Genomic DNA, 27,741 nt, shown 5'->3' with positions numbered 1-27,741 from the left:
GTCTACATTTGCACGAGTCTATGAATTTAGACGCTTATCCTAAATTATTCCATTTGCTAGCTATAGGAATCGGAATAAGTTGTTTTATTTTATTTCACAGATATGGGAATTGCCTACAGTTGGTCACTTTGGCTTTGTCGGGTTCAACTTAAACCTTCCCTGAACTTCGAGAAGATTTTGTAGCTGCGTACTCACCTGAAACGTATTCAGTTGATGCCGAGGGTCATGACCATGAACAAGGACTACCAGACGGCTCCCAGTGCGCCGCTGGATTTGACAACCACCCCGCGCAAGAGCACCGGGTCCAGGACTCCGGACTACAGGATCTGGGAAAAGGACGCGCGGGTGACTGGCGGCTCACCTGCACCTCCTGCATGCACGGGAACGGGCAGTTCAGAAACCCATTGCCCTTCGGCCAGAGCCGCACCGGGCGCAGAAGCCAGTGCGTCCCGAAAACGGCCAGCGGACTCATCTTCCTCAAAGCTTCCCTTTAGGAAACGCCCGATTACCGGCGTACCTGAATCACAGAGGCCGTTACCGGATCCACCGGTGAGCAGAGACCGCTTTTCTCCAGCGGAAGACACAAACTGTACATTGCCGGAATGTTTACCTGTACGTCCGGACGGAGGAAGGCTTGTCGTAGCACCAGTGACCCCAAGGCAGGTCCAAGGAGCACCGATTCAAGTGAAATACCAGTTGCCCCCAATGGACTATCATAATTACGGTAAGCTACTGATTATATATATATATATATATATATATAATTCTGCTTCTTTCTTTTTTCTGTTCTATTTTTACTCCCATTATGTGATTATAAAATCTTAATAATCATCTTTTTAAAAGCTGTCATCTGCAGTATTTGTTGTATTTTCCCTTAAAAAATGGTATTTTATTAATATTGTAAATACTGGCAAAATAAATACACAATCTGCCATGCTCTTGAAATGACAGTTATCAAAGCATATTGCAGTTTAGATTTTTATGAAAATAGCAGAATGCATCTTCCTCTTCCTCACTAACTGCTCACTTGTGTGTCAAGTCACATGTAGTAGAAGATGATGTAGCAGTAGCAGCTGCTGAGAAAATGTCCAGTCAGCTATTCTGCATCCTTGTCCTCACTCAACTGACAGAAGTGGCTTACTGGGTCAACTCATAACTGAAGCCTACACACTCTGACACAAACACTATATGCAGTAGCCCACTTCCTTGTTGCAAAAAAAGACTCACACGTAATCAGTTGACCTTTTTTCTTTTCTTCCTCTCACTTTCTATTATTTTCTGTGTCTGCATCTCTTTCTGCTCAGGTCACTATCCAGTATATCTGCCTCCAGTCTCAAGGCTTCAATATCTAATGGTTCCCCAAAACGACAACCTGCTCGCTGGAATCTCTCTGGCTACACGTCAAGATGAAGACGGAGACACGTATGTTGCATTTAAAATTACTTAGACTAGAAGTTTTGGTGTGACTTTGAAGTGTTCAATTTGCACAAACTGTGCTCATATCAATCCATATTTTAAAATCACCTGCATTTATAGTAAATTGACAATGTCACCATGATTCATTCACCTCATGCATGAACTAATAATAGAATTTCAGTCAGATTGCAGTGATGAAAGTTGAAACCTGGCACCTGAACAGATCTAAAGTCCTAATACATACATTAATAATCACGAGACTTACAGCAGATTCTGAGGATGCATAGACACAGCTCATGTGTATCTAATTAGTCATATTTAAAGAATCTGGGATTACTTTTCATATCTGGGAAGTGGTAATAATTCAGTTGCTATAAAATGGCAAGCAAAATGCTTTAAATGGATGCACAAGGTGATTTACAAACTGGTATATGTCTTTGCAACATCTTATAAATAAGTAGAAAGTAATCATTCGTAAATCATTTTAACTACATATTAAACTAAAAATGAAATAAAGACAATACGTCAACTGTTTAAAATGAGCAATAGTTAGAAAAACACGTGCTCATTTTGAGTTTTAATGCATGTGTTGTATTTTAAAATGGTTAGAACAGAAACATGGCAAGTCTGGAACCTCATTTCATTCATTTTCTGTTTCATAATTAGCCATATTCATTTGGTGGGTGATACCACCCACCAAATGGCAGACTAGTTTAGTATACGGAGTCCTCTATTACTCAGCCACACTGTTGTAATGCGTGCACGTTGTAGTTAGGTAAGGTTTTGTTGGAATAAGCAGGATCTTATATACTGATCAGCTTTTCTGGTGCCTTGAAGGGCAACCAGGTGTTCCACTTTGTGCAGGGCTGCTAAGCGTTTTTATCTTTTGCCCCTTATCCAAGAAACTGATATGATGTCGCTTTTAATTTTTCTTAGGGCTGGTAAAGACAGTAACAGAGGCTCAACTGATCGGGGCTGTGTGTAATGTCAGTCAAACTGCACACATGGGTCAAATGCAGGCATTCCTGTCACCATCTTTGTTACTTAGCTACACCCAGCAGGAAAAAATGGAGATATCATCAAGTCACAAATGGAACTATGCAGATTTCAGCAGAACATTGTGGGAACTGCCTAAAAAGAAGGAAACACAGGCACAATCAGAACTAGGAAACTACTAACAAATACTAACACGGTGCATGTCAGTTTAATAAGAGACATGTAAAAGTTGTGTCTGTGGATTCCTAATGAAATCCCTTAATAATTCCCAGACAGATATGGTAACAGCAGCTGACATAATCAACATTTATTACAGAGTAGCACTTAAAGTCATACAGCTCAGCAGACAGTGATAACTATACTAACACAGAAAAAACAGCTGAGTATCTTGACTTTTAGGTTTAACTTTGATTTATGCATTAGTGTTCATTGACAATTGTTGCAACAATGCAACAATTTAAACTGCTTTGACTGCAGTGTTCTTCGACGGCCCAAAGATTTAAGCCATTTTGTCTTGGTTTAAAGTTGACATTTCCAGTCGTATAATTCTGGGAACATCTAAATTAGCTTTGCACCCACAGTAACACCAACAGTTTGCAATAATTTCAGAATGAGAGTCTGCTTTCTCCTGGTGGAATTTTCTTCCTGAAAATGAGAGAATGGGTTGGATTCCTGGAGGTTTCCCCAGGAGACAGTTGAAGCATTAACATGCATGACTTGGTGTTACACCAATCAAGAAACTATGAAAACTTTGAGAAACAGCATGAAAAGACCTGAAATCCAGTCATACACACCTGAGCCAGAATTAAATCCAGAATATGTTGAACGGCATGACAAACTACAATACATACATACGTACGCTTAATGCTTAAGTGCATAACATGCCAATCTATCTGGAACCCACTGCTTTGACAATTTGACCATACAAGGAAATCTTGGGGCTATGATGTGATAGTGACTAGGCTGCTGAAAAACAGAGTCTTGCAAGTAAGGGGTTGAGACCACTAGATAGCTTGAGTTCTTTTTGCATAAAAATAGTAAAACACATCTATCCATCTTTTTGGACTTGTTGTTCAAGATGATAATAAACTGCTTTAGCGCTGCAGATAAGCCACAAGACATGGAAAATCGTGCCATGGACTCATTAACGCCTTGTCCCTTTTCATTAGATATTCCACCTAAATTTCAAAATTGTTTAATGAAATTTTGTTACATAAGGAAATCTCCAAATTCTTTGCCCTAAATTGGAATAAGCAGTACAGAAAAGGAATGAATGATTGTTGAATTTTTTGCAACATAATTTTTCACTTAGTGGTGAAGCTCTCCCATGTTTTTACTTGTGGAAGTCTTAGCTTTGGATGGCCTTCTGCGTTTTTCTTTTTGGCATGGGTGTGGACAGCAAGTTTCAACATACGGAAATCAACAACACCATTTATACGTGTATATTGGATGAACTATCAGCTTTTTAGTGCAGAGATAATACCCAGTCTGTCTCTCTTTTGACTTCACACTTGTATGTCTATGCTACATTGTGAAGCAACATTATGAAAACTGATTAAGTCCTGCCAAGGATTTAATAACAGTGATTCACCAAGGTGGACCCAAGCAAAACTATTCTCAACACAGAACCATCTGAACTCATAAACCAAACTTTTGGTATTGCACAACCTGGATGTGGGAAGTTTGGAGTTTTATCTCAGTGTATTTGTTGTGATCTCAGTGACTCACCTGGCTCTCTCTGTTTTGAGTAGGTTGACTCTTTCCGCACTCTCGCTCTCTACACAGCCAAAATTTTCACTGCTGTGTCAAGCAGTTAATAACAAAAGATTTACAAAATACCAGTGGCGATTGTAATCAAAAACAAAGCTATAGGTTATAGCCAGATTGAACTACAGCTAGTGTTTGTATTTGTGTTGAACAGCCTATAGGTGATGGCTGACTAGTCTCTGGGTGTGGGGTTGGGCTGGGGGCGTTGGGAAAGATACTGCTCACTGGGCATTGATTCTCGACACCACATAAATGCAAATATCAAACATTAACGCATGATTACTTTGTGTGAGCTCATGACCTGCCCACACACTACTGACAGTCATGTGACTAAAAACAAAGAATGTCCAAGAAATAAACGACACTTTGATGTTGCAGTTTCCAAAAGTATCAGCATAATTTGCATCCACTCAAAACAAACCAAACTTGTGATGACCAACATTTTTCAGAGCCGTAAGTGTCGTCATATGTCACAGCTGCTCATTCTTTCAGATATTGCTAAGACACGTGTGCTCTAATCACATAGTGGGAAGAAAATATGAATGCAGTTTTTCTGGACTCATAATAGTCTTCACACATATGACATTCATATTTCTGTACCTGCAAATGTCATGTTAACTTTTCTTTCTTTTTATTCCTAACCTGATTGTATTTTTCACATTACTTCTCTCTGAATGATCTTTCAAGTATATTTTACGACTTCCAGGTAAGACACTAAAAGCAACATGTATATAGATATATAGTGAGAACCTAGTTAGTGGCGTGGAGCCTACAGTGCTTGCTTCTTTGTGGTTTTATGAATCTTTGTACGAATTCTACAGAAAGAGACATTCTCATTCCCCTGTCCTTTTTCTCAGACTGTATGCATGCAACAGTGTGTGCGTGCGTGCATAATGTGAGTGATAGCGCTCACGCCCGCTCTTACGTCAATGAGCCCCTTTAGTTTCGGGAAAACCAGTGAGAGCTCGGTTTTTAACATGATTGTGGTTTTTCTCAGGTGTCTCTCTCTCTCTCTTTTCTCTTCTCTGTGTTTTTAAATGAATGGGCTCAAAAAACCCAAACATCCGCTCCCCGCTTCCTCATTTACTGCTTTCTTTCTATCAGCTTCATCTCTCTCTCTCTCTCTCTCTCTCTCTCTCACCTTTTCTATTGTGTGCCACACTGGTATTTGCACTTGTGATGTGTAAATGTGTTTATTTGCTCTACAAGCAGATTCCTTTTTGCTTCCAGTCAGATTTATTCAGTAACATTAATGTGGCAAGTATAAGACTAATTGACTTCATGGTGTTGCTTCTGTGAATTTTAGGGCTCAACATGATCATTAGGCTGTATCATCTTAGGACTGAATGTCTATGAGGATGTGTGCAAATATATTTTATTTTTACTAAATGCACTATAGCAGGATATTTATCATGTTTCATCAATCCTGTCGGTGATGTACCCGCAATTATAGAATAAGGCACTTTAGTTGCTTGTTCTATTTACTCACCTGAGGTTAAATGACTGTACACACACGCACACACACAAATAACCTTTGCACACTCTCTCACATACCACTTCTGACAACTTCACCTGTATTAAGAAAAAAACTATAAACAGTAGTAAATACCCTGCAGTGCTCCAGCACGGTTACCAGCTTCTCTAGTTGATCCAGATCAGCTGTTATGATTTGGATCATAACAGCTGATCATCATAATTATCAGGACGTATCAAAGATATTCATGACGGACTGTCTTTAGAGGACGAGTCCGTGGAGGGCTCTCTGAATTAGCTGTTTGTCTACATAGCAGCTGGTATAGATGCAACATACTACGGTGGTAACTCAGTTCACATCCACAGTAGATAAAAAATTTCCTTAGTTTTGTCCAGAGAACCATTTTGCAGAGCTTTAAACCTAAACGTTCACTGTAAAAAAACATTCTGTGTCCATTTCTGCTTCAGGACCACAACATAATTTCAGCATCACTTCCTAAAACTACATGTGTGTGCGTTTACTGCAACTGGTTCAGAATTCCTCTGCTCGTGTCATAGGACTCCATTTTCCCATCACATCACACCTGTCTTACAGCAGCTTCATTGGCTTCTTGTCTCATATTGTATTCAATTTAAAATCTCACTACTCATTTACGAGGCCATGCGTAATCTCACCCCTCCATACATCTCAGATCTCACTCATATTGCTACACCTGTTTATTATTATTATTATTATTATTATTATCATCATCATCATCATCATTATTATTATTAATTGCACATTAAAAATAGAGCTGGAATTTGCGTTAATGCGTCAATAATGCTCTAACTTTGACAACTCTAATTTTACTACAAAAACTTATATGCACGTATCCAGCCAGAATTAAATCAGGGATCAAAAGTTGATCAGGATTTCTTTTTCTTTATGGAGAAATCTCAGATGTTTAGACGCTTTATAAAATAATCATCTCATAAAAACATGGAAGATTGATGGCAGTGAAACAAAACCACCTGAAAGGTGTCAAAAACCAGAAAAGGATGTAGCTGAATACATTTACTCAAATACTGTCCCACTTCAGTTTTGACATATTTGTAGTTGAATTTATTTGTGTCTCCATGTTGCCTCTATGATAGCAGCTTGGATAGGCTCCAGCCTCCCTGACCCTGCATTGGAATAAGCATGCATGGAATACTGATGGATGAATGTACTTGAAATTTTTCTTTTTTATGCTACTTGATCCTTCCACTCTGCTAAATCCATATATTTTTCATACCTGCTCAATCCAATTCAGGATCATGGAGGGACAAAAACCAATTACACTTATTCTCACCCCAAGGATCAATTCAAATCATTAATTAATCTAACATGCACATTTTTGGATTGTGGAAGAATGCCAGAGAACTAGAAAGAATCTACACAAGCACTGGGACAGAGATCTTCAACTCCAGTGCTCCTGAGCTACTGTCCTGCAGGTTTTGGATCCTACCCTGATGCAACACACTCAAATCACTGGGTCATTAACAGGCTTATGCAGAGGTGTGTTTTAGCAGGAGACCTGAGTTGGAAACCCCTGCAATGGGAAAACATGTAAACTTCACACAGAAAAGCCCCAGCCAAGGTTCATATCAGGAAATGTCTTTTGTTGTAAGGTAACAATGCCAACCACCACACACGGTGCAGACCCACATTGCAACATCTGTAGGGGAAACACTCCACTCTATATATTTTCCACCTTTAGTGGAGTGACACGTTACAAAGTAAATAGTATAAAAAGGTTTAAAATAAAACCCACTGTTAAAGTGTTCATCAAATAAAAATCTAGTTTTTAACCTTGTTAAAAATGTCCAAACGATGAGACATATCATCATCCAAATCAGTTATTGACAGACCCGGGCTGGCCCACGGGAGGAACAGGACAATTCCCGGTAGCCTAACTGACTGGCTGGCTTGTCATAACAAACAAACAAACAAACAATAAACACGATCAAATATGGAACAGCTCAGATGCAGAGGAGCGTGTAAGCAAGGGAGGAGTAAAGATAAAAGGGGGAGTAGAGAAGGGGCCATATGAAAAAAGGAATGCACTTGAGGAGGAGGTGGACAAATGTAGGAAAATTTCACAGGAATTTACTGTTAAATAAATTAATGAGTGATGTATGAGATTATGCTGGTGTGTTACAAGCTGTAAACTTTTACCTGAACATAACATGATACTAGTTGAGATTCTCCATGGCTATTTTCATTATGACCCTGGTACTACCTGCGGTCAGTAGTTCATTCTATTGTAAACATTGATGTGGTTTGTTGCAGTACTGTTATGTTTCACATCAGCCCAAACATTAAAATATTGGTTATTCCAACCTTGGCATATACAGGGGTCCTATTTGGGATTTCCTGGTATCATAGATTAAAAATAAGCTAATATTATGTGCTCTGTAAAACTGATAGGTGGCTATTTTAATACTTGGGCTGGTAGGCTATACTAGTCTGTACATATCCTGTCCATATCTGTCCTTATCAGCTCAGAAACAACTTTAAACTAACTGCACCAATAAAGAGCATTTTATTTTCAGGTTAAATGCTGACGAGGAAACTTTTTTGGCCTAATCAATTGGTCATTGTGTTTATCTGGTTGTAAATGATGTGATTGCAGCTTTTTATGCTTGTTGGTTAAATTTTGATGTCTGAGGATTTTCTACACAATCTCATATGGAGTGTGTGTTTGATGTCTCTGTTTACATTTTAATGACATGGCTTCTTTTCTGCATAAAATACTTGGTGAGTCCTGCTGGACCAGACATACCTCAATAGGTGATATGCTGCATCAAAAAGTTTGGGACTCCCTCTTAAAGTTTTGTAGTTTCTTATCTAAGATGAGTGGACTTTTTCATTTTCTGATATTATTTGAATCACATCAAATGAACTTGACACAATCATGTTGTTTAAATTAACATAATATCATAATATGAGTAGTCTTCTGAGAGTAGAACAGAATAAAGAACTGGACTGGTGGCTTATAGTTCTATGTGTAAATGTCTATAAAGAATAATGAGCTTTGGTGATTACTTAGCCTGTGTGTGTGTATGTACTTTCATTTGAGCATATGTTTACTGTATATGAGTTGGGGTGGCCTGGTATGACTCCCAGCCTGATTTTTTTGTCCCATTGGAGCCCTGGCTATCAATGCCGTGTCAGGGCATTGAGGCTTGGTTGGGTTTGGCCCATGTCACCCTTTCGGGCTGAGCCCAACCGATCAGACCACCAGGGTACCTGCCTCTGGCAGCCGCCCAGCTCACACTGCATCTGACCCCTATGGTCCCTCCTGCAGGTGGTGAGATCCTTGGCTGCAGAAGCTAGCTCTAGGGACATGGAATGTCACCTCTCTGGCGGGGAAGGAGCCTGAGCTGGAGATAAGAGGGGCGGAACTGTTAACTGATCACCACCTGGTGGTGAGTTGGCTCAGATGGTGGGGGAGGATGCTGGTCGGGTCTGGCAGACTTAAGCATGTTGTGAGGGTCTGCTGGGAATGTCTGGCGGAGTTCCCTGTCAGAAAGAGTTTAAGCTCTCATCTCTGGCAGAACTTCAACCATGTCCCGGGTGAATTGGGGGAAACTGAGTCCGAGTGAGTTGTGTTCCTATTCCTATTGTTGAGGCGACCAGCCACAGCTGTGGCCACAAGTTCGTCGGTGCCTGTCGTTGCAGTAACCTCTGAACTCGTTGGTGGACACCAGCAGTGAGGGATGCCGTCAAGCTGAAGAAGGAGTCCTATCAGGTCTTTTTGGCTTGTGGGACTCCAGAGGCAGCTGCTGGGTATCGGCGGGCTAAGCGTAATGCAGCTTTGGTGGTTACTAAGGCAAAAACTTGGGCATGGGAGGAGTTTGGAGAGGCCATGGAGAATGACTTCCGAACGGCTGCTGACCTTGACTCGGGATATTGTGGGGCGGTGGAGGGAATACTTTGAAGACCTTCTCAATCCCATCAACACGTCTTCCGATTATGAAGCAGAGTCTGGGGACCCTGGTGTTGGCTCTCCCACCTCCGGGGCTGAGGTCGCTGAGGTGGTTAAAAAGCTCCTCAGTGGCAGGGCCCCAGAGGTGGATGAGGTCCGCCCAGAGTTCCTTAAGGCTCTGGACGCTGTAGGGCTGTTTTGGCTCACACGCCTCTGCAGCATCGCATGGACATTGGGGACAGTTCCCCTGGACTGGCAGACTGGGGTGGTGGTCCCCCTCTTCAAAAAGGGGGTCCAGAGGGTGTGCTCCAACTACAGGGGGATCACAGCAGATAATGGATGGGTGGATGGATGCCTCGCTATCTTTATCGTTTATGTAATGTCATATATAATAATTTAGAAGGGTCCAAACCTATTGGCATTAATCGTTAAATTATTTTTTTTTCTTTTTTTTGCTAAGTACTTTATCTTCATTATGACTAACGTTATTTTACCCAGGAAAACTATAACTAAATGAAGGAGGAAATTTAAACAAATTTAATAGTGTGCCAATTTAAGTGAGACAGTGGCCCACAGTGTCCTCACATTCTCAGTCATATCCATCACTTACACATCACTGACGCCAGTTCCATCTATACCAGGGGTGCCCAAGTTAGGGCCTCGAGATCTACCATCCTGCAACTTTTAGATGCAACCCTTCTCCAACACACTTGAATCAGATGTCATTGCATGTCATTCAGCTCTGCAGAGGCCTGGTAACGAGCCAGTCATTTGATTCAGGTGTGTTGGAGAAGGGTTGCATCTAAAAGTTGCAGGACGGTAGATCACGAGGACCGGACTTGGGCACCCCTGATCTATACAGTCTAAACTAAATATGTTCTATCAGTTACTATGCATCTTTTATATAAAATAACTTGATTGTCTAATGTAATCTTGAAAGCTATTTGCAGGAATTATCTGCAATGTGTGTAAAGTGCTGAATTATTTAAAGTCCCTCACACATTCTTATTAAAACCAGTGAATTTGGGAGGCTGGGAGGTGAGGGGACTCAGGACTTTGATGAAACTTACATTCAAAGGTGGTGCAAAACAGGAATTCAAATGCACAGGCAAACAGAAAACAGAGCTGGAACAAGATGAGTTTTCATGACAATGACTAGGTGAAAACCAGAGGTAACTAAAAGTATCAATGTTATCAACAGGGTCATCAAGTGACACAAGGCTAGGGTAATTACTGTCAAAGCCTTTGCTTGTTGTGCGAAAGTGTCATTTCTAGTTATACAACATATCTTCCAACTTAAGCGTTTACCATCATCTAACTCTTAACCATCAAGTTATTACTGTGAGATTCTGCATGTCAGTTTTTGCAAGTCCGTTTTCTGTAAACACCGTAAACATGACATTTAAGCAGATCAGAGTTGATTATGCCACATCATCCATGAACATGTGTGTTTTGATACCAGAACTCCAAAGATGGCATGTACCTCATTGTTAGCTGTGATAAATCTACTGGAGCACCAGAACTTTGTGAACTGACATAAATTGTATTTATGATGACTGTGAAAGGGGAAATGGAACCCAGATCCCTCCAAAAACCACTCAACTACTTACTCATCCAAGTATTACACAGATGTTTTCCACGTGAAAACTATTGCTCTAGAAATTGTGTAACTGTTGTCTAATTGTTCATGACTGGCACAACAAGCTATAGTCATCATTTCTTGTTAACTGGAATGCCAGCTTCCCTTTTGTTTACTATTCACACAAAGGCATCACCTCATTGCTCAGCTGGTTCACAGACCACAGGATATGTTAGACTTCAGTCTGATCAGTCAGTGTGGCTGCGTCCTCACCCTCCCATACCAAACAGGATACCACATACATGCTGCCTCCCAGTTGTATCTTTTTCTCTCGGTGTGCTCTTCTCTTTCTTTTTCTGTCACTCATGCAGTTGTATTGTCTGTAATACAGCAAGTTTGGAAGTCCTGTCTGCGTCAGTGCTGCTGTGCCTAGGGTTATCACTGGCTGTGGTCTGCACCACTTCCAGGAACAAGAAACAGCACAGTTTCATCTTAAGAGAAAAGAGAGTGATGAATACAGATATAAAAGGGGTGTATTAACAGATATAGGATCATTTCTGGCCTGTAAAAAGGCAACATCTCAATAAGCTCAGAGTTGATGGATCTGTTCTGAACTATGGTTCAATATTAATTTATCAAGTCAAACTGTAGGTGGTCTTTGTAGTCTTTGTGTTCATCTTCTCACAACATTTCCCTCCAAGCTCAGGATGACAAAACTATGTTCAAGTGAAACCTGAGCAGCCTGTCATCATATTTTATTGCCAATATGCTCATGACATGACTGGCCAATCCAGACACTGTATCATATTGTTGAGATACTACCAACAAGGTAGGCTTTTTTTTTTCATTTTTTTTCTGATGTGGTTTTTTTATTTGCATGTACAGTAAACATGACTGGGCCTTGATTCTTGCAGTTTTTTTTTTTCTTTCTTCTTTTTTTTTACAGTGCTGAGCTCAATTACAGAAACTGGGATCATCTGAGGAAAGAACCGTCATTCTCACTCAATGTAAAGAGTTCTGCTTTTCAGAATGATGTCAGAAGCAAATCAACCATTTTTTTCAGTTGCACTTCCAATCTGCCCTGACACAGTAGCATTAATTTTATACTCATGCTGCACAGTAGAGCTGATGTCTGTCATCATGCATGTGCAAGATTGATACATTTGTGTGCAGATGCATACAACTTACCATAAATTGCACATGTTTTGTCTTTTTCTTTTTCTTAATTGTTGTTGTTGTTAGTAGTTAGTTGATTTTTATTCATATACAACAGGCATTGTTATTGTCATACTTGCTTTCATGGGGTCTTAAAATGATTTAAATGTTTTTGAGATAGATAGATAGATAGATAGATAGATAGATAGATAGATAGATAGATAGATAGATAGATAGATAGATAGATAGATAGATAGATAGATAGATAGATAGATAGATAGATAGATAGATGGAGGCCCATTTTTGAGAGGAAGTCTTGCAAGTGCATTTGTGACTATGAGCTGTGTAGCCTCATATTTTGTACAAGGGTACTTTTAACTTATTCTCAAGAAGTGTGTCTGTTTCCTGTTGCTTAATTGCACTGTATCTGTTTTATGACATATCCACTGGATGAAGCTGACTGTGCAAACCTGCAGAAAGCCCCTGTGAGAAACTATGCAGCTTTAAGTCTACCAAGACCAAGACAGAGGAGAAAGAATGCTGTCTTTTTCAGCGACAACAGGAAGTGACATAAAACAAATCTGGTTCTTACTGGAAGTAGCTTCTTCAGATAGTATGAGAAAGAAAAACTTTAAAAAAAAAGAAAAGAAAAGAAAAAAACCCTGCTAAACTGTTTTCTACAGCATGCCCTCGCCCTGCTCCATTTCCTGCCTTTCCCTGTCCTGAACTCTGGCCTGTGTTTGTTCTTTTGCCTCAACCACAGATAGTGGTTTCCCCTTTAGTCATGATAAGAGTGTGTGATAAGAACATTGTGAGTCATGCCTGTACATCCATCGTACAACTGCCAGTAGGATAGATCAAGTAGAATTTGCTGTAGAATTCATTCTCATTTTAAATTTAAAGGCTATTAAAAGAATGGTATTTATGAAATCAATCATTTAATACACATGTGGGTAGAATGTGGCTGCACTTACACTAGTTATGGACTCACATAAAGCTAGATGTGGTTGATGTGGCCCTTGCATGGTTAAATGTTTTTCTGTACGCTCTTGTTTCATACATACTGTACAGACATTGATAACCGAGTGACTAATTATCAGACCTACTTCATTTTCAAGCATGCAAATGAAAAATTAATTGCTATAAGGACAACTTCAAACTTCATAACTTCCAGGTTTTACAACCATAATGCAGAGTTTCCAGATTGCTTATGAGTTAGGTGTGGTTATGTTTTTAAAACATATCAACATAGACGTAGTTAATGCAACAATAATTGACAATGACGATCTGCATCCCTGACCTTGGTGCATTGCCTTCAGTAGACACATTTGGGGCATTTTAAATTTTAAAATCTCTCTGAGGGTTATTTAGAATGGTAAGTTTCCCAAATGATGACATACTTTTAAGAGTTTTTTTTCTCTGTTGTCTTTACACTGCAGATAGGAATGCTGAAGTGATGTAACAGCCAGTTGATTATGAGTGCTGTACAAGTCAAAGACTACCACAGAGAACTGTTTTTATGAGCATGGGTGCAAGTTTTTTTTTCTGTGGTGTGGACACACAAACAGACTGAGGGCTTCCTCCTTCAGATAGGTGAACTATGAGGTTTCTTCCATCCAAAACTGATTCATGTTAAAAAGTCGTCTTACTCTCCTTATCTTGAGGCACTTCTTTCTATCCTCACTGCTCAGTGATGTCAAGGTGCAGATGTGTGCACGGACAGCCATATACTGATATGGAATGCACATAAAGAGCCTTCAGCTCAGGTGACCCCTGCAGAGAGTACAACAGGAGCTTAAGTAAGGAAGTGCCTATAGCCAGAAACTGGAGCAGTGCTTGGAACAAAACAATGTCCAAGATGTATGGAGAAGTCTGAAACACATCGCTGGCCACGGCAAAAATGGTCAAGTCACTATTGGAAATAAGGACTTGGCAAACATGTTAAGCCTTTTTTTCAACAGATTTGACTCTGCCCCCTTCCAGCCCCCATCCACTGGTCTCCCATCTCTCATCTTCTCTCAGCTGGAGCCCCTAGCACCCGAACTAATCTCAGTCAGCTCTGCTTCTCCTCCTCCCCCGACCCCAACAAAGGGCCTCACTCCCCCTACAGGCACTAAAACCATCAGGCACTTAGATACTCTTTACCATGCTACTTTTGTCTTTCACTTGTTAACCACACCTTTGTGTATTTCTTTATGTTCACTGCAGAGCTCTTCATATAGCCGTGGTGCAGGGGGAATTGGCCATGACACTGAATCTCATTGAGATGTTGGTGTGGGCTCACAAAGACCTGGACATCTACAACAACCTCCGTCAGGTGAAAGAAACACATTTACACACATGCCATTACTCTGATCTTTAGATTATTTTGCACACAAATATTTTCCATGAAACATATAATTCTGAATAATGATTATTTTTGAAACACGTCTTCATTTCACATTTGATAGCATAAGTTTCTCTGGTATGTTTGTGATAATGTTTTTTTTTACTCATAGTATAGGTTAAATAGAAGTATATTGAAAGACTTCTACCCCAACATCCATAACATACAAAATACATTCCCCTACCTCAACCCTTTGATAACAGTAACATGGAAGTAAAGAAACAGGAAGTGCCTTGGTTTCTTCCTTGCCGTAAACCGTGTTATCGCACACTCTTACAGTCATGTAGTGGAATTCACCTTTCCTGCTTTCTCTACCTGAGCTTGCCACAGGCTAGCAAGCAGTGCACGTTCTGGGAAGGATTATGCGTGCTTTCCAGTGTTCTGTTTTATATTGTGTATGGTTTTCTAGTAGTCAGCTTCCTTAAAGCAAGGGATTTTTCAGGGTTTTATTCAGGATTTACCATGTTGTGCAATTCAGAATAGAGAGATGACTTCAAAGAGCTGTTGAAAATGACTCCCATTATGGTTCATAAACCTTGCACTCATAAGTTGTGTTTTGTCTTTAAGTGGGAAAAATGTGAAGAGGTTGTAAAACATGATATAAGTTGTTAACTTGTATTAGAATAGTTGTTTTGCACTTTTCTTCTGGAATATAGAGTCTGGCACCATGGAGGGGAGTTTAAACTGTTAGCGATGATATGAATAAACAAATAGACCTAAAGGACTTACAATGGAATGATAAGACTGTCTTGAGAAAAATGTAAATTAGATAAAAGTTTTGCTATTATTAAGCTTCCTATTTAGTGACTTCAGCACGAGACACAAGCTACAGTATATTTACTGGCATGTGGACCAGGAATTGTCTTTGAGTGTTTCCCAATCCAGGGCTGTCCCAACCACAGGCTTTAAGCCAACACTTCCACTTTTTCTCCCTTGTCATTGTCTCAACCTCAGTGCCCTCCTTAGCTGCACGCTGTCCATCATCTCTTTTGTTTTTATCCTTTTAACATAAAAAGCATCTGAGCTGTGCAGAGCTAAAATTCTCATAGCTGGGGTTTCACACAACACAGGACGCAGCCGCCATGCTTACCAGAAATAATGCTGGTGCTATCATCGGTTGTTCTGTTTCCTTATCGCTGAGGCTTGACACCGTTGGTTTTGTGATATCCTGTCTGCCCTGTGTATGAAAATGCATGCATGCAACACACACAGATGCGCACAAACTGCTTTTCTCACACACTCACACACACACACACATATTTCATGTAATATGCAATTATAACCAAAGGGGAGATTTACAGACACAGCTCCCATCACTGTCATTTGCCTACCAGATTGTGTGGTTTTAACTGAATGGCAGGCATAAAAAAGACACACTTATCTAAATGAGGCCAGGGAACTTTTTTTAAAACTTACCAGACAAACTTGGACATGATTTGCTAGCTCTTGTCAACTTCCCGAACATAGAAATTAAAACACTTTTTGTTTTTTTTTTTCTTTTTTCCAAAATTGATGACAAATCCTGAGTTTTATGTGGTTTTGCATGTGGACCTTTTTGACAGAGTGTTACTATCAGTACTGTTATTGAACAACAATGCCAGTGTATGTAGTGCATGATTTGCCTTCCACTATGATGGTTTGGAGACAGCTGTTTGATACTCCCACACTGGTCATGCGATCAGTGAGACTACAAAAACACACACACAATTGATGTCTACTTTCTGTCCCTGCTGTGCCAGCTGATAGTGTTGTACGTGGCATTTACATTAGTAGGGTTTGAAGACCAAATCCCTGAGGGCCGCCTACACTAAAATATGCTCTAATGATCATGTGCATTAGGTTTTAGACAGCTATGTGTACATGCCATTGTCATGATGCAGACAGCAATGTAATAATTCAATATTTGCTTTCAGTTTATTTATGGCATTCTGGTGGTATGCTATTTTATTTATTTATTTATTTTTTACTATGTGTGCGTGTGTGCATGCATGATCAAGAGATCTCTGTGTGTTTGTGTGCGCTTTGGTATTCTCGTTCCGAGAAGTCACATGACACCCCACCCCCCTCCCCCCACCCTGCCTGTATTGTGCTGGGCTGTTTCTCAACATACCTTTCGCTGAGGTTCAGAGGGTAGTTTACAGGGACTTTCCCTTCCTGCGCGTGTTTCTGTCAGTCTAACTCTCTCCCTATTCTCTCTCTCTCTCTCTCTCTCTCTTTTTTTTATCTCACTGTATATGCCTTTTTTAAAGACTTAAGTTCTAACAAAAGCTGATAAACTGTTATCTTAACAATTGCTAGTAACATTGACGTAAGAGTCTGTGATGTTTATTTCTGACTTCACCCTGCAGTGCTCTCTGCAGAAGAAAAGATTTTTGTCTCTTAGTGTTGCATTCCACCTTCCTTCATGCTTGTCACTGCCTACAGCCAGGGGCTGTTTTTCATGCCAATATAAACCAATTCTCTTCTCATCTTTTCACCTCATTCATGTTAAGCGGATAATTTTGCAGGAATGCAAGTGTATGAGGATAGACTCAGGGGAAAGAGAAGGGATTTTCCCTTGTTATCCTGTCTTTTCCCCAAACTACCCTCCACTACTTCCGTTTTTCCGCACGCCGCTGTTTCCTCACCCCAATTCCCCCTTCTCTCCATTTCCCACCCTTCCTCTTATCTGTACTGGATTTTTGTGTAGTCACTCTGAAATTCATTGCAGGAAGTCAGAGACTGAGTTTGGCAACTTTGAGATGTCTGTTTTGAAGGCCATTAAAGGTGTTAGAGTCGATAGTGATTTCTTAGTTCTGGGAATAACTTAACACAGAGAATTATTATTATTATTGTTGTAAAGGACATGGGTAAAATCTCCAGACAAAAATTAAAGGATGTTGATTAGAAAAAAAAGAAAAAAACAAACAACAAAAGTGTAGATTGAAATCAAAATGGTGCATTTAGTTGTGAATACACGTCCCTCCCCTGAAGAAACATGGGTTTCCTGCATAATCTGTGACAGTGATAACAGAATGTTTTCTTCTATGCAGTCATCGAAGAAAAAGTAAAGTAAACTGAACCTTTTTTATCTTTTGAAAAGAGTCAGAAAAGCACAGCATTAATCATTAGATGATGTTGTAATTAGTACTCATATTTTCTAGTTTCATGCAAGAACATGTACAAAATAATGGCTGAAACATTCTCCTTTTATATGTTTCTTGGTAGTTGTGTCTTTTTATTTTTCTTTTCACAGAGACTAATTCTGTTTTTATTCAGCGTTATGCAGAGTATAAAACAATGGTGTTGTTGCTTTATACTGTATTATTATTAGTATTATAATTATTATTATTATTATCTTTTTTCAACGACTGTGGGCATTTAAGATAAATGATTCTTATCTCCCGAAGGGCAGGCAAAACGTACGTCACAACTCGGTGGTCACATGATCTCAAACAGCTTGCCGTTAAACTAAACCTCGCGTCATACCAGTATCTGTGTTGAAGTGTGCAACTTGTTCTTATAGTTTTGAGTTTTCACCATTGGTTTTTTTATTGAAAATTATCCATAATATCATACACATGAGCCAGTGGCAGTAAAACTGCCTTTATGTCTATTCGCCGTCACATTGTGAAGAAGATGCTAACAACAAACATTAAGAACTGCGAGCGACATGCCTATTGGGCGGCCATCTTGATATAGTGCTGGGGGGAGGTTTGAACAGTGGTCTATATTGTGTGGAGTTTGCATGTTCTGAATGTGAGTGTGAGTGGTTGTTTGTCTCAGTATTGACCCTGCGACTGACTGGCTGCCTGTCCAGTGTACCTGCCTCTCGCATGTGTGGGAATGAGTGGGGGAGCGTGATAATGGAGTCTGTGTGTGTCAGCGGGAGAGTTCAGAGTTCGGTTCTAGTTGTGTACGCATAGTAATAAAATGGATCAAATTGCACAACTGTATTGTGCATAAGAATGGGCACTAACATGGCTAAACCATTGTGTTGTTGGTAAAATTAGAACATCCATTAAAAGACCAAATGACCTAAACACATTGTTCAATAACCTTTGTTGGGATTGTATTTCTTTATTTAGACTAAAATTTAGAACTCAAACTAGTTGGACTGACTGAAATCCAATCAAACTTTATGTAAGTACCTTGTATTTATAGTTAAACATTTAATTAAATCAAATATTCCTATACAGTGTCTAAATGGTACATTTTACAATCAACCAATTTGCCTAAAAATTGGTTGAAAATAAAACTAAGATTAATAAAGATAACTAAATCCCATCCTCATAGGCGTGTATTCAGTGACTGTCAGTAGCACCGTACCAAGATGGCCGCTCTGTTGGGACACTTCTCACCCGATGAAGCAACGTCTTCGTTTATATGTCATAAGGCTGTTATGTTAGCATTCTTTTGTTTTTACCGGCGAAAGACCCAGATATTCCCAGATGATTGTGTGTACTTACTTTCACAATTATACATGTCGCAATTCCTGTAGATTTTATTATTTAAATGGTAAATGGTTTGTACGTTTTTATCTAAAGCGCTTTACATGTACATCATATTCACCCATTCACACCCATATTCACACACTGATGGCGGAAACTGCCATGAAAGGCGCGAACCACAACCCATCAGGAGCAAGTAGGGGTTCGGTGTCTTGCTCAGGGACACCTCAACATGAGCTCGACCGGGCCGGGATCAAACCAGCAACCTTTGGGCTACAGGACGACCACTCTACCCACTGAGCCATGCCGCTCCCAATTTAATATGATGTTGCCAAATCTTTAAGTCTCTAATCACAATCATTTTAGACTGTCTTCTGAACATGTCTTTCCTGAAGATAAGGGTTCACCACTTCTCTACCAGGTTTCAGTGATGCTGTAGTACATTCTTGACCTAATTTTAGTAGTTTCAGCAATCTCCTTAGTTGCCTTGTTTCCTTGATGAGGTCTAATAGTTTGATGGTTTATAAAAAAGAAAAGCAAAGGAAAAGGAATAATTCTTCATGACCACAGCATGTGTTTATGACCTCATTGTTTTAAAAGTGAGTAGATGCTCACGTCAGCAAGAAATAAATAACTTGTCAACTGAGACATATTTATTATTGCTGTACTTTTCCATTGGGAGGTTCTTAAATGTTTGCTTAGTAAGATCCAGGTGGTGCCTTATCTGTTTTTGGCCAAGTACTGTATAATTGCGTATGCGTGTGCATTTATGTGCCTGTGTGGGTGAGTCACAGGATTCAGAGAAACAAGAGCAAAAGTGAGCAACACAACAACGTATTAACACAATGGAGGAATTCCACAAAGATGACCTCCTAATATTGTCTTTACTGGAACAAACCTTCAGTACACTCATACTCTCTCTCTCTCTCTCTCTCTCTCTCTCACACACACACACACACACACACACACACACCCTCCACACACACATACACCCCCACACAGTAATGCATCAAAAGTGAAACTTGAACCAACAATCCGTTCCTGATTGCTTGAATAGCAGCTAAAAAGTCCAGATTAAAATACTTCCCTTTGTGATTGAATTATAAAGTGAAAATTGCTTCATTTTTTATGTGCCATCTTTGAGCAAGTTTTATCTAATATTCAACAGAATGATTCATGCTGACCCCACTCAAAGAAACATCCTACACTCAATTTCATTCAGCATTTAGATTCATTCAGGCAAACTGAAACATTTTCTGGCACTGCAAAGATATCAGAGTCTCCTCATTTTGAATTCACAGTATCATATGCTCCAACGTATGAGCTGTGCTGGAGATTTTTTTCTTTGAAATGTGGTGCAAAGGTGTCATTTGAAAAACTGCTGACAACTATGAATTGCATGTACTGATTGGGCGTGTTTGTGTATATTTAGGAATACACTCGTACATCAACAAAAATTCCTGCAGTTTTGTTGTTTTCTGATGTAGGCCTAAAAATGACAATCTCTCAAGGCTAGTTCATAGTTTATTTACTTTAGGTGTTGTCATGTCCTTACAGTGCATTCATTGTTTCATTGTGTTGCTGACCTTTAACCTGTAGAACAGGTTAAAGACAAAGGGTGGCATGTCCTTGTGCTAAGAAAAATTAACTGGTTTCCACAGTAACGTGAAAAAAAAAAGCCGAAAAGAAAACAAAAAAAAAACAAACATAAAATTTCATTAAACTTTCCATAGCAGCTTCATTATAGTCAGGGTCATGGGGGAAGTTGGAGCCTATCCCTGCTGCCACTTGGTGAGATGCAGTATACAGCCTGGACATGGTGTCAGTCATGCGGTTAATTGTGTAAAATTTTAAGTGAAGAAAGCAGTCCCTTTGAGAGGAGTATAACTGATACGTCTGCTGTTAAAAGTGTAAAAAGTCTTCAGTCTATTGCATTTTCTATGGCCTTAAATACACTGGCATGTCTAAACTTTTCCTTGCTGTTTTTCTCCCTCAGACTCCCCTTCATCTGGCAGTGATAACGAAGCAGGCAAAGATTGTGGAAGCTTTGTTGAGAGCGAGGGCTGACCCTGCAGCTTTAGACCGTCATGGCCAAACGGCGCTACATCTCTGCTGTGAATACAACCAGCGTGACTGCCTGTCTGTTCTGCTTTCTTTCTCCTCATCCTCCGCATGCCTGGAGATCAGAAACTTTGAGGGTGAGTTGTGATTTATTGGAGCCTATTGAAGCCTGGTGATTATTTGGACAGTTTTTCTCTGTCATGATGTTACTGTGATTAGTTCAATCAACTCTCAGACTGATGATATCCTAAAGATATTACAGACTGAAGCTTATTTAAAAATATATTGAATTTGATTGAAATAGATAAGCATTAAAACATTAAAAAGCTGAATAATCTGTTCTTTTAAAACACTGAGAAGTAAGAAATATATTTTCTGTTGTTTTGAAGGCAAACTTTTTTTTACTCTTGCTTGATTACAGTTGTTTCCCAGTTCACGGCATCTTTTGTACCTATTTATTTCTGTTTCATAATGCTCAAATAATGTGTTTATTGATGGGTCTGGGTCTGTACTGTTTTACTAGAGTACCATGTTACAATTTCCAGAACAGAACAAATTTCCTAAAATTGTTTGGGACCAAAGAAGCACAACGCTTCATTGGCTGTTCCAGCTGACAATGGCATGGTTCCTACCCTGTACCCAAAAACAATAAACCCACAGAACTTAACGACTTGTGCCCTTACATCTATAGTAATAAAATGTCTTGAGAAAATATTTTAAAACAACTTCTCTCTCATGTTTCACCTTTTTTAGTCTCAAACCAATTTGCCTATCATGCTGGGAGATGGGTTGCAGATGCGCTGCTGACTTTGATATATAATATGCAGGAGCACCTTGAACAGCCTTGAAACCTGGTCAAGATTATGTTTATTGATTTAAGTAGCACTTTCAACACAATCCAACCCATCTGATGGTAAGGAAGTTGTTACGTCCCACACTGATCCTATGGATGCAAAACTTAAGTGGAAGGTTTTAAAAGGGAGGTACGAGGATCTATTTAGTGGTGCCCAGACAACTTTCTAGAGATCAATGAGAAGAAAACAAAAGAGATGTTCATCGATTTTAATAAGAAACATATAACAGTTTCCTCTTCAAATGTTGTATAAGGATCTCCTTGAAGTGTTCTGTCTTTTGCTGTTATCTGTACTTTTAGTAACATAAATGTTTAAGGTCAGAAAAAAGTGTAACACATGATTAATATATCTGGCAAAATCATTGGCGTTGATCAGGCAGTTGCTGCTCGGCTATATAATGAGATGATTTTTTAAAAAAGGACTGACCAGATCCTTAATGGCCCAACTCATCATCTCATTCCTAAAATTTGTGAGAGGTAACAGACTGGATGGCAGAATTCTGCAGCAGAAGATAAGAAAGAACACTTGAGGTACTATAAGTCCTGCAGCGCTCAGCTCATAAAACAACAAACCTGAAATACATGTTACACCATGATCAGTTCCCAGCACATATACTTTACTTTGTTTCACTTTAACAATGTTGTAGGTTATTTTTTTCTATTTTTAAAATATGTTTTTCGCTATATTTATTCACTATTTTGTATGGTAAATGTGGTGTTCCTTCAATGACACAACGTTGTGAGATGTGCAATGACCACATGAATTTCCCCGGGTGATGTAATAAAGTTGACCTTGAACACTGATTAGTGCAATTTTAACGCAACATTTCAGTTGCTTGACAGTCTTGGGCCACTTTTGTCTGATTCGCTCCTTCGTGATGTATACATTTTTATTGGGAGACACATCTGCACTGCAGTTACGCTTTTATAATTTTATAGACTTGAGGCCTGGCTGTTCCCCGCTGAAATAACAACATAACTCACCAGAAGACTAATCATGTTGTTGGTAGCCATCTCTCTAATGATCCAATACATGCCTCTGCATTAAAAGCACCTTTAAACAGCAAAATAATATTAGAAATACTTCATTTAAATTGATCACAGACACTAGCTTTTGCTGCTTTTTGTCAATTACAGCCTGGGTGGTCTTAGTTCTACATGCCTAAACTGCTGAAACTCAAACTTATCTAACCACAGAACAGGTGTCCACTGTCTTTCTGTCCATCTGAGATGAGCTTGTGCTCAGACAACATTTTAGAGCAGAGTTAATGCACATCTTTGCTGTGATATAGTAGAGTTTCAGGCTACATTGTGGATACAGTGGGGGACAATTGGAATGACAATGATTTTGAGTATTACTACTAAGCTCATGTGGCTTTACATATAATAGTAGTACTACACTTTCTCAAAGAGTACTGTTTCAAGACATGAACACCACACTTCCCACAATGGTTTCCAGGCTTGGCTTTTACAAGCTCAGATCTTCCCAGATTTCTGATTCGTGATTCTTTTCACTATTTAATGCACTGTTGATTTTAAGAGCAGTATTCTTTTAAAGTGATTGGTGATTGTAGAATCTACCATAACCTTTCAAATATATGGGAATAAATGTTTAGATGGTGTTGTTCTCAGGTTTACGTCCCCTCCATTTGGCTGTGCTGCAAGGACATCAGACTTTGGCTAAGATGCTGCTAGATGCAGGAGCTGACATCAATGCCATGGTCAGTGCTTGCTGGACAGACTCAGCACTTAAGGTTTCAAAACATAACAAATGTTACATTTTCCGTCTCTGCATTGTTTTCCCACATCGTTTTTCTGTTTGTGTGTTCCTTTAATCAGGACATCAAGAGTGGCCAGAGTCCTCTCATGCTTGCTGTAGAGAACAATAATAAAGACATGGTCGACTTCCTCATTGAGGTAATGAGATTGCACAGCAGGGAGTAAAGAGGACACAGAAAGTGTATGACTCAGCTTTATTTGGTTTACTCTTTACAATTCCTAACAGTTGTCATCATTTCTCTGGCTCATAGATAAGACCCTTCTTTTTAATGTAACTCACCTCCATCATGGCACCTATCTTTAGCTTAGTTTTTTTCTGCTTAACTGCATCCACTCTTTTTTTTTCTTTGTGAATCACAGTCTTTTGTTTCTCTGTCACAGAATGGATGTGATGTGAACAGCCAGTCATACAGTGGGAACACAGCTCTTCACATTGCCTGTGGCCGAGGTCAAGGGGAAACTGTGCGCCTGCTGCTAAAGAGTGGCGCTGACAGCAGCCTCAAAAACTACCACAATGATACCCCAGTGATGGTGGCCAAAAACAAGAAAGTGAGTGAAGAGATCACAGAAATAGCAAAAAACTTGTGACAAAACAGACCCTTTTAAAATTCCTTTCTGACATTATTGTCTCATCCACTTTATATATAATATATAATATATGGCTACTTCTGGAAAATTCACTGCAGGAAACCCATAAACTTGAAAGAAAAATGATAAGCAGTCTCTTATTGTAATGGTTGAATGGAAAATCCCTTCTATTTACTTACATTACATTAGAACTACTACAAACACTTCCAAAACCTAGCTGACTGAGTTCAGATTAGGGTAGTAGGATAAAATTGAGCAAGAATTTGATAGATAATGTGTATCCTTCCCTCTAGTGGCCAGACCTTAACGGTGCAGTATTTTTTCCTCACTATTATTTTATTGTTGATTCAAGGTTTGTTGTAATATATTGGTATGAAACCCACTTTAGTTCATGCACAAATCATTTATGAATTGCAAATCTTCTGCAGATAGCAGATGTGTTACGAGGAAGAGGTGCCAAGCAGATCAGAGTTCAAGATCAACACTCTATGTCGGTTTCACCACATGGGAGCAACTCCATGCAGAATGGTGAGAATATTCATTCAAGACAACAAGTACAAACTGTCACAAAAAAAGGAAAAACAGTACTTACCATTCCTTTTGCTTTCCCCTTAGGTTCACCATCTCCCAACCATAGCATTGGATCTTCACCCTCAACAACACCACACACTTTTCATCACAGTGCTTGCCATTCTCCAAAGACTCAACCTGCCTTTCATCAACTTTACTAGTTCAGTGTTACTGTTCAGTGGAACTTGCAACTACCTCCACACAGCGAAGACCCGATCAATACCCAGGACATTCAAGGAAAGGTTCACCCTTCATGATGGCAGACAGAGTAGCCGGCACCTGGAATTAGACTGAACTGGACTACAAAGCACTGTCACATTGGTCCTCCTCTGGGTTTAATGGCTTAGCAAAAGTCCTGCAGTTACTCCTCTAATACACCTGCTAAATCTTGGGAGCAAGGGAACTGAAGTGATCAGCTGGGTTTCTTCTTGTGTTTGTCAGCTTGAACAGAAATGTGCAACTGCTTGTAAACAAAGCTAAAAATAAAACATGTTTGTGAAATTGCCTGCACATATAAAGCAAAGTGATTAGGAAAATGATAGGAACATCTTGCCTTCCTTAAACTGTGCCGCTTATTGCACCACTTGGGTCATGGACAGCGAAAGTCTTAATTAATTGCTCAAGTATTCTTGTAAACATTTAATTTGAAAGACTCCACAAATTTCCCTTCTTCCACCTGTTGATAATTTAAATACGTGCATGGTACTTTTCAGATTTGTAAGCGTGTATATTAGTATTTGTATGTTTTTCTACCACTGTGAAAATCTGTATAGTTTCTATAAAATGTGTCCAAAACCTTACCTTTTGTCTTGCTGCTTAGTAACTTTCGAGAATTTGAAAGCAGAGCTGCGATTGGTCAGCAGGAGTTTCCATAGACGCAAACAACCAATCCAAAAACGAGCGCGCGGCCATGTTGAATTGTCAATATTCTAAAAGAAGAGACAAAAGAGACAAGTTGGTGGTTTTCTCAAAATAAGCAAATTCCAAAACTTGTCTGAATCATCAATTCAGGACTAAGGCTTGAAACAACGGGTAAGTCTTTGCGTGGAGGGTAGCAGTATATTTACTTCAATAAGTAAAAGGAAATTTGTTACGCTTACGCTTAACAGTAGGCTACGATGAATGTCAACCCATAAGAGCAAAGCACTAACCAGTATAGGCTAACCATTATAGCATGCTAACTTCGTCATTTACTAAAAAACCCCAAAAAGTGAGCCGACATTTGCTAACGTGTCCATACACAGCGCATAGTTAATCGATAAAAAGTTTAAAACAGTTTCTTTTACAGGGGGGAACGAGCCCCATCGTTAGCCTTCTAGCTTGATGATAAAAGCCACGTTGCTAGGCTAGAAGTTTTAACGTTCCACAGCTGTTGTGCTCAAGTTATTCAAACAAAATTCCCGTCGAAAATGACCACAAAATATCCATTAAATAGTAAGACACACGGGTCTGTGTTCAAATTATTGCATCGGTTTGTGCTTGAACAAAGGACAATGTTCTTGTTAGCAAATAATTTCTAACATCTCTTGTTTTGTCAGGATGGTCAGGGGCGACTAAAGCTGCTTTTATTGTGTTAGGTGAAGTTAACAAGGCTAGCCTGATTTTTAGAGCATTGCATTCACAACACGGTTAATCTAGGGCTGTTTTTCTGGCTGATCGCGGTATTATTATTATTATTTTAATAAATCACGGCAAAAATAGTTATGACATACCTCAAATAAATAAATAAATTGATTCTAATTTATTCAAATGTTATAGTTTTGACATTATTAAATATTAAGATTTCGCTTTTGGAATACATGAAATTTCATAAGTTTGGTTTTATATAAATAAACAATTAAACAAACAAAAACTTAAGTTTTTTTTATACCGCTTAGCCTAATTCAGGGTCTGTCCCAGCAATTAGCAAACAGGTCGCCAGTCCGTCAAAGGGGCAACACAGAGACATCCCTTCATGCCAACATGCATGCCTTTGGTGGGAGGAATACAGAGAACCCTGCAAGAACATGCCACCACACCACTGTGCAGCTTTACAAAAAAACAACATAATTTTAGTATACAATGCAAATTGAGTAATACGTTAGATTAATGGTGTAGGCCACTGGTACAAAATTTTCTGATTTGTTTTTTATTAAAATTAGTGTGGTGCATTTGCTGTGGTATTTGCACATTTTAGGTTGATATGTTCAATGATCTGTGCCTTTTTTTTTCATCTTTTTCGTCTTGTTTTGGCCTATAGACAATTAACCACCCACAATTGTTCTTGTCTTGGCAGGTAACAGTGTTTTTGTTGATCAGGAATTCCTAAGGCACTTTGCAGGCTGCCAAGTCAATATTTTCTGCAGAAGCACAGGAAAGCAGAACAAGATAAGACGTGCAACTGAGAACTTGGACACAATTAAACATATAGGCTTTCCATGCCAATAAACCCTTGGAGGGATATATGTACATATGTTTTCTCCCTCCATTTATTTTAAAGCCAGTATTAAGCTCTAACAAAATAACCCTTTAGGGTGCAATGTCAATGTAAGAAAACATATAAGTCTTCATAACAAGGCAGATCACATTTTGCAGCTGTTAATTTTGAATATGTTAAGAGATTCAATCTTAAATAGTAAACAGTAAAGTTTAAAAAAAGTTATTTTAAGGAGAAGTGCACATAAACAAGCATTTTGAAAGAAATAATTCTTCACTTCAGATTTTTTTTTTTTAATTTATGTGAACTTTTATCTCTTCCT

At 39.2% G+C, this 27,741-nt stretch overlaps 1 protein-coding gene across 1 annotated transcript; it reads left to right on the top strand.

The window, feature by feature from the left end:
• Positions 1-27,632, top strand: bcl3 (BCL3 transcription coactivator). Its single transcript, XM_041988808.1, has 10 exons — positions 1-724; positions 1,305-1,422; positions 14,545-14,653; positions 21,149-21,350; positions 23,699-23,787; positions 23,906-23,983; positions 24,227-24,394; positions 24,862-24,961; positions 25,049-26,039; positions 27,286-27,632. Exons 1-9 carry the CDS (start codon positions 214-216, stop codon positions 25,162-25,164), a joined length of 1,491 nt encoding a protein of 496 aa, XP_041844742.1. The 5' UTR covers positions 1-213; the 3' UTR covers positions 25,165-26,039; positions 27,286-27,632.
• The last annotated feature ends 109 nt before the right edge of the window (positions 27,633-27,741 follow it).

The sequence above is a fragment of the Melanotaenia boesemani genome, chromosome 6 (assembly GCF_017639745.1).
Source record: "Melanotaenia boesemani isolate fMelBoe1 chromosome 6, fMelBoe1.pri, whole genome shotgun sequence".
In the NCBI taxonomy this organism is placed as follows: Eukaryota; Metazoa; Chordata; class Actinopteri; order Atheriniformes; family Melanotaeniidae; genus Melanotaenia; species Melanotaenia boesemani.
The sequence above is the reverse complement of the archived record's forward strand: the minus strand, read 5'-3'. Positions and strand labels throughout refer to the sequence as shown.

Excerpts from the sequence above, each read along its gene's own strand:
- bcl3 (XM_041988808.1), top strand. The coding sequence starts at position 214 with ATGCCGAGGGTCATGACCATGAACAAGGACTACCAGACGGCTCCCAGT. Across the intron at positions 23,788-23,905 it reads GAGCTGACATCAATGCCATG|GACATCAAGAGTGGCCAGAG; the intron begins GTCAGTGCTTGC and ends TCCTTTAATCAG. Across the intron at positions 24,395-24,861 it reads TGGTGGCCAAAAACAAGAAA|ATAGCAGATGTGTTACGAGG; the intron begins GTGAGTGAAGAG and ends AATCTTCTGCAG.